The 14,780-nt window shown below is 39.7% G+C and overlaps 1 protein-coding gene across 3 annotated transcripts in view; it reads left to right on the forward strand.

The window, feature by feature from the left end:
• The window catches only part of RNF212B (ring finger protein 212B), a 29,353-nt gene extending 15,059 nt beyond the window's left edge, over positions 1-14,294 (forward strand). For 2 of the 3 annotated variants that reach the window (XM_025870318.2, XM_073894954.1), the window contains exons 5-15: positions 3,002-3,117; positions 3,962-4,022; positions 4,750-4,778; positions 5,751-5,797; positions 6,020-6,062; positions 6,222-6,297; positions 7,373-7,421; positions 11,666-11,705; positions 11,989-12,089; positions 12,559-12,620; positions 14,159-14,294. In XM_025870318.2, coding sequence (XP_025726103.1) covers positions 3,002-3,117; positions 3,962-4,022; positions 4,750-4,778; positions 5,751-5,797; positions 6,020-6,062; positions 6,222-6,297; positions 7,373-7,421; positions 11,666-11,705; positions 11,989-12,089; positions 12,559-12,620; positions 14,159-14,224 — 690 coding nt within the window. In that variant the 3' untranslated portion in view covers positions 14,225-14,294. The remainder of the gene's footprint in view (positions 1-3,001; positions 3,118-3,961; positions 4,023-4,749; positions 4,779-5,750; positions 5,798-6,019; positions 6,063-6,221; positions 6,298-7,372; positions 7,422-11,665; positions 11,706-11,988; positions 12,090-12,558; positions 12,621-14,158) is intronic. The other variant, XM_073894955.1, reaches the window with a different exon arrangement.
• Positions 14,295-14,780: the final 486 nt, after the last annotated feature.

The following is a 14,780-nucleotide window of genomic DNA, read 5'->3' on the forward strand; positions in this document are numbered from 1 at the left end:
GAGAAAATCAGGTCAAGGCCTGATCTCATCAATAGACCAGACCAGTTCTTCATCCCTTACTTGAATTTAAAAATTGAACAACTGAGATAATCAATGATGCCTTTGAACAAGAAAGGTTTATTTAGTCTAAAATTATTTTACCTGAGAAGTAGGAGGTAATCTGTCAATATTTAGGACTTCTGAATCAGTATACTTGAGGTTTTTTTAAAAGCACTACTGAGCAGGAGGTTGTAGTGTGAGAAGTAATATTGCTTTGATCACAAATTATGCAACTCAAAACTTAACTTCCCGGGGTGCCTGGGTGGCTCAGTCAGTAAGCGTCTGCCTTTGGCTCAGGTCATGATCCCAGGGTCCTGGGATTGAGCCCCGCATTGGGCTCCCGCTCAGCAGGAAGCCTGCTTCTCCCTCTCCCACTCCCCCTGCTTGTGTTCCCTCTCTCACTGTGTCTCTCTCGGTCAAATAAATAAATAAAAAATCTTAAAAAAAAAAAAACACAACAAACAACTTAACTTCCTACCTGGTGGGCTGCTATGGTTTTCCTATTCAGAGTGGGTACCTCTGATATCTTATTAACAGTCCTCTAACTGCTTTTGATAAGGAAGCATTTTTAGGGGTCTTTTCTGCTCAAATCTGTTCTCTTTGAGCCCCACAATAATCTACTTCAATTATAAATCTGAACACGTGACTGCCTTTTCAAGACCCTTTGGTGGCTTTTCATCACCTATTATTTCAGATTTTTCAGAGTGACACCTAGTTCTCTTAATGGTCTGGTTTCTCCTGACCTCTCCAATCACATCCACAATGACTACCTCACATCTTATATACCAACGTAAGTTCTTATGTAGGCTATTTATTACCTAATCTATAAGGTAGATTTAGTTCTTTGCAGTTCTTTTATGCACCGTATAGTTTCATACCTCTGTGCCTGGAATGCCTGACTTCCACACTCTGAAGACCAAATAGTTAACTCTTTTTTTAAAAAAAATTTTATTTATTCATTTGACAGAGAGAGAGAGAGAGCATAAGCACAAGTAGGCAGAGCCAAAGGGAGAGGGCGTAGCAGGCTCCCTACTGAGCAGAGAGCCCAACACGGGGCTCCACCCCAGGACCCTGGGATCATGACCTGAGCCGAAGGCAGACATTTAACCTGAGCCACTCAGGCGCCCCAAGATTTATTTATGTATTTTAGAGAGAGAAAAAGAGTGTGTGTGCACCAGGGGAGGGGCAGAGGGAGAGGGAGAATCTCAAGCAGGCTCCCAGCTGAGCACAGAGCCAGACATAGGGCTCCATCTGAAGACCTTGAGATCATGACCTGAGCTGAAATCAAGAGTCAGACACTTCATCCACTGAGCCACCCAGGTGTCCCTCTTTTTTTATTGTTATTGAAGAAAATGGTCTTTTGTCCTACAGAGTTGTTCCCAGTGTGGATTTTGTTCATTGTACCCTCGTGGAGTCATTTAATAATGCTGGTCTGTGCTTTGTATTTCCTTAATTCAGGGGTGGGTGGGAGGGTGGGAGAGTGGGTGGGAGGCAAGCCTATTTTATAGCAGTGTTGTGCTCCTCCAAGAGGTACGTAATAGTCTTCCATCTCTTGTTTTGTGTGATGGTAGCCAATGATGAACTTTACATGGATCCATTAATTCAATAGGAGCTACAAAATGCTAATATTTAATTCTGTCATTCCTAGCTAATTTTTTAGGTGGAATACTTCTATAAAGAGAAACTTCCTTTACTCAACTGTATGATTACCTTGAGATATAATTTAAAATACTAAGACCTTTAGATACTATGAAATGAAGGAGTCAGTTTCATAAAAGATAGATAAGACAAAAAAAAGATAACACAAACCAATAGGTTGTGAGAGTCAAAGGTAGATAATGAGTTTACCAATACCTTTGAAGTAAATTGAGTTAGGATCAGGCGTATTTCACTGCAAACTGCTCCCAAGAATGGGTTAAGATGTTTGGGATACTGTCTCCTACTGCTCCACAACCCCTTGCCACTTTAAGTAACTCCTGGGATTCTGAGTGGCTTTTTCTGCAGCTGCACTGTTCAGATTTTTTTAAATGATAATATTTTATTTTTATGAAAACAACCACTTTTTAAAAAAAACTAAAGAAGACTATAATGAAATCTTATGTAACTAGAATTAGTTGAGTTTGCTTTTGATTGGAAAGGAAAGAGCCTAGAGCCTATATAAACTTTTAAGAACAATTCCATAGTAAGGTGGCAAAAGCAACTTGGAAATTAAGGGTGAACAAAAAATTTATGACAAAAGTACCAAGATCTAGGGAAGGACCTTAGACAAAAGGTTTCTAGTCTGAGTAGGGAGGGAAGCAGATGAGACATAAATACTGCTGTGTATTCAAAAGTAGAGCCTGACAAAGCTAAAACACTTTCTAAATATTAACTTTTGCTCTGATTCAGTAATCCCCTGAAAGGCACATCATTATATCAAATGGTAAAACAAAGCAAAAAAAAAAAAATTATTTGCCCATGCCCAGAACTAAAATTCAGGAATAGGTAATCTCCTTCCGTGCTTCTTTGCCCTTTACTGTAGCCACATAAACAGCCTGCAAGTGCCCCTGTGTGAATACCTTGGGGAAAGTAAATTGGTTACCAGTGTTCTGTAATAGCTGTAATGTGGAAGTTGAGTCCGGACTAATAGTAGACAAGTTAGGTCAGAACCAGTTCTAAGCTTGAAAAAGTTTTTTGGTATCACTCTTCTTGCTCAAGATGAAAGATTATGTTTTTAAAGGACCGTTCTACCATGCCAGAATATTCTCATTAAGATATTAAAAAGTCCTTGTCCTGGAAATGAGAAACTTTGGCTTTCCTTACTGCCGAATCCTCTAGTTTTGGGGAATCATGGATTAGGCCAGATGCTCTGGAAGAAAATGCTCAGTATTAAAAGATGAATTGATGGATTTCCCTTTGTTGCCAGAACTAAGGGGAAAGGAGTTATGGGGGTGTATGTCAAAGATCTATTTTTCCCTGATAGGTGTGGAGTTTCCAGAAGAAACAAACAGATCTCCTCATCGCCTTTTATAAGCATAGAATTACAAAGTTAGAAGCAGCCATGCAGGAGGCACAGCAGACGGTGACCAACCAGGAAATGTAAGTGACAAATTAAATCACCAGAGAGCTTTTTTTTCTTTCAGAGGAGCTGTAGCCCTTATTTCCTTACAGTTGCAAAGCCCGAACATTGCTGCATGTGTTTATGTTTGTCTTGGGTAAATCAGGTACAGAATTTTTGGTCCCCTCAATCCCCATTTTGTTTCTCTCTTTCTTCCCTGTAGGGGCCCTCCTCACTTTATAGCTTTCCTCTTGTACTTCCCTGTCAAAAACTGCTTCTTTGGAGAAATCAGGCATAGCTTTTCAGTGATAAAGACGAGAGATGGCATTTAAAATGTTACCTCTAGGGGTGCCTCAGTGGCTCAGATGGTTAAGCATCTGCCTTCAGCTCAGGTCATGATCCCAGGGTTCTGGGATCAAGTCCCACATCGGGCTCCCTGCTCAGTTGAAAGCCTGCTTCTCACACTCCCTCTGCTGCTCTCCCTGATTGTGCTCTCTCGCTCTGTCAAATAAATAAATAAGATCTTTAAAAAATAAATAAATAAAATGTTACCTCTAGGAGAGCATATTTTGGAAATCTTAAGCCAAAAGATGGAATCCTTAATGGACGTTTTCAGACAGCAGCAGGCCAGGGGTGTGTGTGGAGAGGAAATGGAACTCTGTGTAAACTCATCTGAAATCGTACCCAGTGACTGCTTCTTTTGTCCACCTCATTCTCCCGGCCATCAAACTCTGCCTCTGTCTACTGAATCCCTAGATCTCTGACAGAGATACCTTGTATAGGGGCAAGCATCTCTCTGTAAGCATTAACTAGATGTCAACAACAATAAAAACTGGGGTTTGTATCATGACCTCCTGGAGATGATTATTTCCATTTTTTGCCTAGAGAGCTGTCAGTCTTAAAGAAGGAAAATGGAGAACTGAAGAAATGTCTTGCCATTCTAAAGGTGAATGAAACAGGTTTTCCTTACTATTATTTTCTCTCCTACTTTTCCCATCTATCTAGCTGACTAGATACTGTATAGAAAATGTTTCCTAACCTTTTCCACATCGTGGCATAAATAACTGATAATATTTATACAAGTGCACTGTAATAAATGGTCAAGGCCACAGAAGAGCTAGGAGGACCGAAAGGATCAGTATGTAGCACACTGGTAACCCATTCTCGAACATCAATAAGTCACGACATACCATTTAGGAAACTCTCTTATTGAAGAGACATCTGTTGTAACTTAAAATTTCTCTTCAAGAATCCCAAAGCACCTTAGGACCCTTCCTCTTCCTCCAATCCAACTCTATTTCCTAGACGTTTCTTTCTTCCTAAGAATGTTCTTTGTATTTATATGATTTTCCTATTGATCCTATTGCTATAACTATTCTAGCACATTTTATCCTGTCATTTTCCTTTCTCTCCCCCATAGACTCTCCATATTTTCCCACATAAATCAGTCTTTGGGATTCCCAATGTGTTTTTATGAAAAGGAACTAAAATTTCATTCCGTCAAAGCTAATAATTTCCTAGGGAAACATTGCTGCTATTTTTTCTCCTACTGGGCATCTTAGCAACCACAGCTAGAGGACATTGCAGCTTAGTTATCTAGCAAGTTAACATTCATTGATTAGAACCCTAATCCTAGCTGCAGCTTCCTTCACTCCCATTTTTTTCACCTACAGGAATCTCCAAATCGGTACCAAGGAAGCAGGTCAGTTTTATCAGGCCCCATACTAGCCCTGTTTGAAAATTGCTCTTCTTTTTTGACTCTTGACTGCAACACCTGTGTGGGCTCTAAGGTGGAGGAGATGGTTGGTGAATTTATCTTTCACTTCTCCAGTTACTCACTGAAAAGGGCTGAAGTGAAATCTTGAATGTAATGCTCACTCTTATGAAATCCTACTCATCCTTCAAAATTCAACTCACATATCATTTCCTCTGTCAAGACTTCATTAAGCAGAGTTTGATGTTCTATTATTCATTTATTCAACAAATATTAAGTGCCTCTTTTTTATCAGGTACCATGCCAGGTGCTGGGTGTACATCACCAGTTAGTCTGTAAGCTACCAACTATTAAATGTTTTTTTTTACCTCAGCCCTGTATTGGTGGGTTAAGAGACATGGCTCCTGCACTCACAGAAGTTACAGTCTAGTGTTCTTTCATGCTTCGGTACTTCTGCTCTTCCCATCATAACATTTAAACATTGCTTTTATTTATTTTTGTCTCTCCCACTAGCCTGTGAACCTTTCAAAGATAGGAACTCTATTCTAGTTATCTTTGTAATCTCAGGATCGAGGATGTATAAACAATAAATACTTGTTAGAGAGATGGATGAGAGGATGGCAGGAGTGAAGGAATGATGGATTTATGAGTGGATGAACAGATGGATAGATACATGTAAAATTGAGAGTACTTGGTAAGGCACTGAAGGAAGGAAGAAAGGAGGACTTCAAAATTTCTCCTATTACGGGCAGTAGAGAAGGTTTCACTTAGAGAGTTAGAGAGCCAAGGAGTCTCATATGGAAACTTTGCCTCCATATTTTGAGATGATACCTGTAATACATGATAGTAAGCAATTTGCGCTCAGATAGTAAGCTGTTGTTTCTATAGACAATGATCTGATTGATCCTCTCACAGGACACTTAACTTCTGCTTAGAGCTTCATCTTTTTTTCCCTTGCAGGTTGGCCACACCTCGACCAGTGGGCATTACTTCTCCCTCACAGTCAGGTAGAGAACATTTGTTTGCCCAAATATCTATGTGAGATGAATAAATCTCCTTTTCCCATATAGAGGGTCGTTTCCTCTCAGAGACTATAATGAGATTTTCCTAATCTTGTGTATGATATGAGAAGAACATACAACCAGATGCCCATTTGTGACAGGTTGGCTAGGCAGGGCAGGGCACGACATGGATGGCAGCTCTTCATTCCTCACTTGATTCTCTTCCAGTCACTCCACGACCCAGTTCTCAGCATAGCAGCCAGGTGGTCAGGTGAGTAGGAAGCCTACACAGCCACATGAAAACTGCTGGCAAAAGTTGGAAGATAAAAGAAATACCTAGACACGTCAGAGGTAGGGACTGAGGAGACTTTAGGTCTATGTCAAGTTTCACACAGGTTTGTTTGTTTTCTTTTTGTCTCACCTTGTACAGTCGGTCCCCCTCAGTGGAATCTATCCCTTACAGAATATCTGGCTTTAGTAGTTTGGGACAAGTAAGTAATAGACAAGTAAGTAATATTTACCTTCTCTTCCCAGATTGAGATTTCTTTTCTTTTTTTTTTTTATTATGTTATGTTCATCACCATACATTACATCATTAGTTTTTGATGTAGTGTTCCGTGGTTCATGATTTGCATATAACACCCAGTGCTCCATGCAGAACTGGGTGTTAATACCCATCACCAGGCTAACCCATCCTCCCACCGCCCTCCCCTCAAGAACCCTCAGTTTGTTTTTCAGAGTCCATCGTCTCTCATGGTTCGTCTCCCCCTCTGATTTCCCCCACTTCATTCTTCCCCTCCTGCTATCTTGATTTCTAATGCTAAATGAAAGCAAAGATGTCAGGCAAGAATATTAAGCTTATATTGGTTTTGGTATAAATTATCCAGTGCCATGCCTGGACTCTTTTCTTTTGGCAGTGCTAAAAAGAAAAAATGTTAGAAGCTAACACAGAGAGGGGTGTCAGAGTGGCTCAGTCAGTTGGGCCGGTTTTGGCTCAGGTCATGATCTCTTGACCTCATGATCTCATGGGTCATGGGATGGGTGGGGCTCCACACTCAGCAGGGAGTCTGCTTGAAAGATTCCCTCCCTCTACCCCTCCCCAAACTCACTCACTCTCACTCTCTAAAATAAATAAATATGTCTTAATAAAAAAAGAGAATCTGGGGCGCCTGGGTGGCTCAGTCATTAAGCATCTGCCTTCGGCTCAGGTCATGATCCCGGCCCTGCATCCGGGCCCCCTGCTCAGTGGGGAGCCTGCTTCTCCCTCTGCCACTCCCCTACTTGTGTTCTCTCTCTTGCTTTGTCTCTGTCAAATAAATAAAATCTTTAAAAATAAATTAAATTAAATTAAAAAAAGAAGCTAACAATGAATGGGATGAAAGTAGTGCAAACTTTTCAATGACTGAATTAACAGTAATAATTCATTTTGGAAGTAATAGAGTGTGTATCCTTCTTGGACTAGCATGCCTATTCTGGCAGAACAACATATGCTTCAATGTGTAGATATAGAGAAATAACAGAATATGGAAGCCAGAGAATTGGGATATATTTATTAATTGATGTTTATTATTTGTCCATTAGGGAGCCAGAGGCCTGCAGGGAAGAAGCACTCCCAGGGACTCTTATATTGGTGAGAAGGGAAAAAAAAGGGTCAGAAACCAACATGTTTTGTGCAGATACCAGCAGATTTCTGGTTTTCTCTGCAAATATAATGCCATTATGCATTTTCTGTGCATAATATAATGCCATTTGTTTTTCTCCAGACATTGATTCCATGTATCCAGAGATATATTACTACTTTTCAAGTAATGATATTCCTGTTCTCAAACTGATAAGGAGGAACTTTTTTTAAGCAATAGAAAGTCATTGAAAACCTCTGGTCAAGAGATGGAGGATAACTTGAGTAAAATAGATTTGGATTTTTTTAATTGCCACAAGATGGCAGTAGAAGTTAGGTCTAAAAGGAAGGTTAACTAGACACTGATTATGTTAGCCTGCAGGGTTATCAGGCTTCTTCACTGTGTATTAAACTTAAAAATATTCCAGTGAAGAATATCCACTTAATTTCTTGTCCCTTTCCTCTTAGAACTATTTTTGTTATTCCTGTTTTCAAGGGCATTAGCCAGTCCATAGAAAATACTTAATCAGAGAGGATTTCCCTTTCTTTCACAAGAGGCAATTGTGAAATTTGCACATTTCTTTCTGGATAACCATTTTTGAAAATCACCAAATAGTTTCCCTCCGATTCTTTCATATTCACCCTTTGAAAAATGTAGAAGTTCTAGAGAATTTGTCAGGTTAGTAGTAATAGTCTCTCTTTCATTCCTGATTTTAGTTATTTGAAGCTTTCTACTTTTTTTCTTGGACAGCCTGGCTGAAGACTAGCCAATCTAGTTGAACATTTCAAAGAAACTACTTTTGGTTTTGTTGATTTTCTCTGTTTTTCTATTCTCTATTTCATTTCTTTCTGCTCTAAGCTTTCTTTCTTTCCTTCTGCTTGTTTTGGGTTTAGTTCTCTTTTAGTTTCTTAAGACAAAAGTCTGGATTATTGATTGGAGACCTGCATTTTTAATGTAGACATTTTCAGTTATAAATTTCACTCGAAGCACTGCTTTCGTTGTATCCTATAAGGTTTAGTATTTTCTGGCTTTGTTTTCATTCATCTCAAAGTATTTTCTAATTTCTTTTGTGATTTTTTTTTTTGAACCATTGGTTATTTGGCACTGTGTTTTTAATATCAACATATGTTTAATTTTCCCAGATTTCCTCCTGTTTTTAATTTCATTCCATTGTGGTAGTATTTTACTAAGTATTTACTAAGTATTTACAAAGTATTTTACTTTGTATAATTTAGATACTTCAAAATGTATGGCCTGGGGCGCCTGGGTGGCTCAGTTAGTTAAGCATTTGCCTTTGGCTCAGGTCATGATCCCCGGGTCCTGGGATGGAGTCCTGTATTGGGCTCCCTGCTCAGCGGGGTGTCTGCTTCTCCCTCTGCCTCTGCCACTGCCCCTGCTTGTACTCTCCCCACAGATCAGGGAGCCCCCTTCTCTCTCTGCCCCTTCCCCAATTCGTTCTCTTCTCTCTCTCAAATAAATAAAATCCTTAAATATATATATATATATACACATACATACATATATATATATACACACCTAACAACAAAGTCCTAAAAGACATGAAGCAAAACTAACAGAATTGAAGAGAATTAGAGGGAAACTACTGGACTTAATACCCCACTTTCAATAACAAATAGAACTAGATAGAAGATAAGCAACGGAATGAAGATTTGAAAAACATTATATACCAACTAAATCTAACAGACTTCTTTAGAAGCTTCTTAGATGTGTAGATTCCTTTTTTTTTTTTTTTACCTAATTTGGGAAGTTGTCAGCCATTATTTCTTCAAATAGTCTTTCTGCCTTGTTCCTCTTTTCTTCTTCTAGAAATCCCATAATGCATATGTTGATACACTTGATGGTATTCCACCAAGGTCTCTGAGGCTCTTTTCATTTTTCTCCATTTTTTCTTTCTCTTCCTCACATTTGGTAATCTCAGTGGGCTTTAAATTGCTGATTTTTTTTCTTCTGGTTGTGCTGATGAGTCGTTCTAGTGAAGTTTTAATTTTTGTTATTATACTTTTCCACTGCAAAATTTATATTTGGTTCTTTTAAATATATTTTTTCTTTATTAGTATCCTCTATTTGTTGAGATACCATACGCATATTTTCCTTTAGTGCTTTAGACATGGTTTCCAAAGATATTTGAGCATATTTAAAATACCTGATTTAGGGCACGTGGGTGGCTTAGTCGGTTAAGCATCTGCCTTGAGCTCGGGTCATGATCTCAGGGTCCTGGGATTGAACATCTCATGGGACTCCCTGTTCACAGGGAGCCTGCTTCTCCCTCTCTTCCCTATTCAAGCTCTCTCTCGCTATCTCTCTCTCTCTCTCAAATAAATAAATGAAATATTTTATTCATTTATTTATTTTTTTAAAGATTTATTTATTTGAGAGAGTGAGAAAGAGAGAGAGTACATGAGAGGGGAGAGGGTCAGAGGGAGAAGCAGGCTCTTCGCCGAGCAGGGAGCCCAATGCGGGACTCGATCCTGGGACTCCGGGATCATGACCTGAGTCGAAGGCAGTCGCTTAACCAACTGAGCCACCCAGGTGCCCAATAAATGAAATATTTTAAATAAAATACCTGATTTAAAGTCTTTGTCTAGACAAAGTCTAGGCTGGGCTTAGTTCAATGTCTGGGCTTCCTCAAGGACAGCTTCTGTTGATTGCTTTATTTCTTTATATGGGTCATACTTTCTTGTTTCTTTGCATACCTCATTTTTTTTTTGAAAACTGGACATTTAAAATTAATATAACATGGCAATTCTAGGAATCAGATTCTTCCCCCTCCCCAGGGTTTTTTTGTTCTTTCTGTTTATTGTTGTTTAGTGACTTTTTAAAAATAATTCTATAAACTCTGTATTGTCATGTGGAGCCTCCAAAGTCTCTATTCAGTTAGTTTAGTGGTCACCTAATGATTGGACAGAGAATCCCTTAAACACTTTGAACTAGTAAGTCTCTCAGTCTTTGCTGAGGGATTGTGTGTGTGTGTGTTGGGGTTCACTTTCAGCACTTAGCCAGGCAATTGACAACTGAGCCTTAGCCTTCAACCTGCTTGTATGACCTCACAGTAAGAGACTGGGGACTTTTCAGGTCTTCTCTAAGCATGCATACAGTCCTGCATATGCATATGGTCTAGATCCCAAGAATGTGTTGTTTTCAGAGTCCCCACCAAAAACTCATTCCCCATCTCTTCCATCTAAGCTTTCCCATTAGCCTATTATTTGCCCCAATTGATATGCACATTCTCAGGCAGCCCAAACATGCGCTTCTAATTGTTTACAGCAAACACTCCTGGGGAGAAGGCTTTTCACAGCTGGTAAACTCTAAGCATCAATTCCTGATGAGTTTGCGCTCCAGGTCAGGTCAAATAAAGGCAGCCTTGCAAGTGGAGTCTTCCAGTTGCCACTGGACGGGTCAAATGATTATTTTCTGTGAATGAGGCTTTGAAAGAGTTCCAACCCCATTCCATCCCCACGATGACTGCCAGAATGTTGGTTTTCAAGGCTACCACGGAGCTGGAGGAGAAATGGGAATAGGGCAAGTTAAAATGCCACAAAGTTCATTGTTTTTAACCTCATTTGGCTATTTTTCTGGAATAAACATTCCCCAGACTGCTGCAAGCCCTTTGTTAATTTACAGAGTTCTGAAAAAGTTGATTCTGACAATTTTTGCCAGTTCTCTCATTCCTTTTATGGAAAGAACTTTTGGAGGTCCTTATGCCATCATTTTTGCTGTCACTCCTAACCAATTTAATGACCCTTTGTCTTTAGCCATTCTTTCTGGTAATCCCCATCTTAGAGGGGAAACGAAAGCACAGATATATTAGAGCACATCAAAGCAGTAGTAAATCCTGGTCCACAAATTAATGAAAGAGATGGGGGCCTGGGTGGCTCAGTCCACTAAGCGCCTGCCTTTCAGCTCAGGTCATGATCCTGGGGTCCTGGGATTGAGCCCCCACATGGGGCTCCCTTCTCCCTCTCCACCTGCCCCTCACCCCGTTGGTGCTCTCTCTCTCTCTCTCTCAAAATAAATAAAATCTTTAAAAAAAAAGAGAGAGAGAGAGAGGAAAGCACCTTTAGGAGACACTGCTGGGTGATTTGTGAGCTTTTTCACTTGCTATTAGCCCTTAAGCCTAACATATATACTGAAAATCTTTGGTCCCCAGTTTCTTTGCCCTGGTCCCAAGTATACCTGAATGAATCTCTTCTCCAGTTCATGGGTTATCTCACAGGCTCATTTTTATGTTTTCCAGAAACCCCTTCACCGGCTTCTACTCACGGCCTATCTTACAGGTAAGTAATTATGCTTTCTTTCACTGGGGATCTGTTCACACTGACACTCTGCCAGCACCCTGGGGTTACTTTTCTACTGGCTTATACCACTTAAGTTTATAAATCTACCTTGTAAACAAGAGAGCATTTAATAGTACTGTGTCTTATATATGTCCAAATTACTTTCAGTCACAAGCAGGGTATTTATTTCCTGTCTTGTCTAAATATATAGGCTCTCCCTTTCCATATGGTTTTTACCCTTACCTTCCTTTTCTCTGCTGATGCTTCTATTTCCCCTCCGTAGGCCTTCACCTGCCTCTTCTGGACAGGGGATTTTTTCTTTCAGACCATCCCCAAATGGTGGGGATTCAGGCCACACAAGAGTCCTCACCCCCAACAATTCAGGTATGTTAAATAACATTCCCAAAGGAATGGAGCTTCAACCATTGGCATATATACTAAAATGAAGATTTTCAAGGTGAAAAGAAGTTAGGAAAAGGGCGGACTTTATAACCTACCTTTTAAATTGCCTAGCCAAGTGTTTTTTCTTCTGAGTAGTGTTCTACAGATTAAGACCTACCTATTGGGGCGCCTGGGTGGCTCAGTCATTAAGCGTCTGCCTTTGGCTCAGGTCATGATCCCAGGGTCCTGGGATCGAGCCCCGCATCGGGTTCCTTGCTCGGCGGGAAGCCTGCTTCTCCTTCTCCCACTCCCCCTGCTTGCGTTCCCTCTCTCGCTGTGTCTCTGTCAAATAAATAAATCTTAAAAAAAAAAAAAAAAAAAAAAACCTACCTATTTACCCTGACCCATAAGTAACACTGCCAAAGAACTGCCCAAGGGAGTTAACTTTCACCATTCCAATTCTATCCTCCAGGTCAGAGGGAAAGCAGAACCCCACTAGAGAGTTTTCCTGGTTTCCAGCTACCAGTCCAGCAGGTGAGCCCTGGCTAATCTAATTGCCTGCATGTGAAAAACTCACATGGTTAGGCCTGCACACGAAATGCCTTTTTGGTCACCTGTTAAGGTGGTAGAATATAACCAGTGGAAAATGACAGAAGTTTCAAATGTGGTAATCATATGTTCACAATCTTCCAGGATGGTCTCAATTTCAAAGATTCTATCCTACTATCAGATTAGCTTCCTAGTTTGGGGTTTAAAACTTAGGTCACATGGTAGTGAATGGCTTTAAACTGAGAGGTCTTGGCCAGTGTGAACAAAGTGTGTAGACACAACTAACATTCCCAAAAGTTCCACAAAAAAGTATTTCAAATGAATATATCTTTTGGGTAGAGGTACTGCTTGAATAGGGAAAAACCATGTGCACGTCTCTAGAGATGGTTAGAATAATGCTTTATAAATTTATGGGACTGATATAATGTAGGCAACAAGAGGAAAAGGGCATGGGAACAAGAAGAGAGGTTTGTAAGGAGCTCTACATGAAAAGTCCAGTCTTGCCTTTTAAGTTAACTTTTATGGCCCAGGTTTTGAGGATATTTAGGCCCTTTTTCAATGCCAAGCTCCTGGTGACCCCGAGGACATCCTAAGGTAGGTAAATATTTTGCTCTCATATTCCAAATGCCCTTTATTTTCATTGGCAAAAAATTAGGATCTAAGCCCTAAGAGGGAACACTGGGGAAATAACATCCCTGAGATCCTCACATGTGGAGGGATTAACCTACAGGTGAAAAAAGAATTGAGACATATAAACCATCTACAAATATATGGCCCCTAATTTGATCCTGACTGAAACAAACTGTAAAAAAACAAAAACTTATGAGAAAGTTGAAAACTGAATACCTCTTGGATATTTAATATTAAGGAATTGTTAATTGTTTTCTTTTGTAGGCATAATGGCTATTATGATTATGTTTTTAAAAATAGTCTGTTTTTTGGAGATAACATACTAAAATGTTTAAAGATAGGAAGTTAAATGATGGTCTGGGTTTTGCTTTAGTATAATCTAGTGGACATAGGACAGAGAGAGTAGAAATGAAAAAAAATTGGCTAGGAGTTATTTGTTGAAGTTGAGTGATGGATACTCATCAGCTCATTATACTACTCTACTTTCGTATTTTTTGAAAATTTCAATAATAAAGTTTTAAAAAAGGTATTAAACGAAGTACCACCTCCCCAGAGGCATAAGAATCCTGCCTTGCTGGTAATCCTCTATCGGCATAGTCTCCAGGTCTCCAGTCTCCTCCCCAGGTCTTCCAAAAGTTTTGTTTAAATATTCTGGCCTTCTTACCATAAGCCACTAAAATGTTCTAGAGAGTTTCATAATTAGCAACAAAGCCTTTGTCACACTAGGTGTGTCAAATCTTAGTTTGGAAAAGTTAGTTATCACACAATGGAGAAAACTGGGGCAGCAGCAGTGGTGATGTGCCATCTTGATAAACTTCATGTAATGGTTTGAGGGCCTTAATTACCCTTTTTGTTATAAATGCCCATATCTGCCTTCCTGCCCTCTGCTGCAGACTCTCTACGAACAGAGACAGATGGGATTAGCCAGGTCAAGAGAAGCATGGACTATTTCCAGATAGATCGTCTTCAAGGTCTGATCTATACATATTGCTTAAGGAAGACCTGTAGCATACAATACCCATTAAGTGTGACAGCCTTGGAAAATGTTTCCCTGCCTTGTTTCCTGGTTTCACTGTGTACCCTTACCTCTCTTGACCTTTACCATATACACTCTGTATTACCTCCTAGGAAAATGGTCAGGCGTTATATAAGGCTAGTACTTCAGGAGGATGTTTAGATCTCTCCCACACTCATGTAGTTCTCTCATTTCCTGCAACTTAAAGGTTGTAAAAACAATTCTTGGCATCACTGGGGGTGAGAGGTAATATACTCATTAAGGATGGTTTATGTCTATATTTCATTCTTTTAGCATTGGGTATATTCTTCCATTGCCAGTGTTAATAAGCAACAACTCTGTTCCATGTCCTCATTTATTATACTTCTGTTTGCCTATTGTTTGCTCTATTCCTAGTTAACTATGTTGACTTTCCTTTCTGTTGGAGACCCAGACTTTCAGCTTACTGAAGTATATAGATAAAATAAAGATGTCCTTTTATTGTTATTGCATTGGTTTTA

Source organism: Callorhinus ursinus, unplaced genomic scaffold (genome assembly GCF_003265705.2).
Source record: "Callorhinus ursinus isolate GAN/ISIS: 27379988/994484 unplaced genomic scaffold, GSC_fseal_2.0 scaffold8, whole genome shotgun sequence".
NCBI lineage: Eukaryota > Metazoa > Chordata > Mammalia > Carnivora > Otariidae > Callorhinus > Callorhinus ursinus.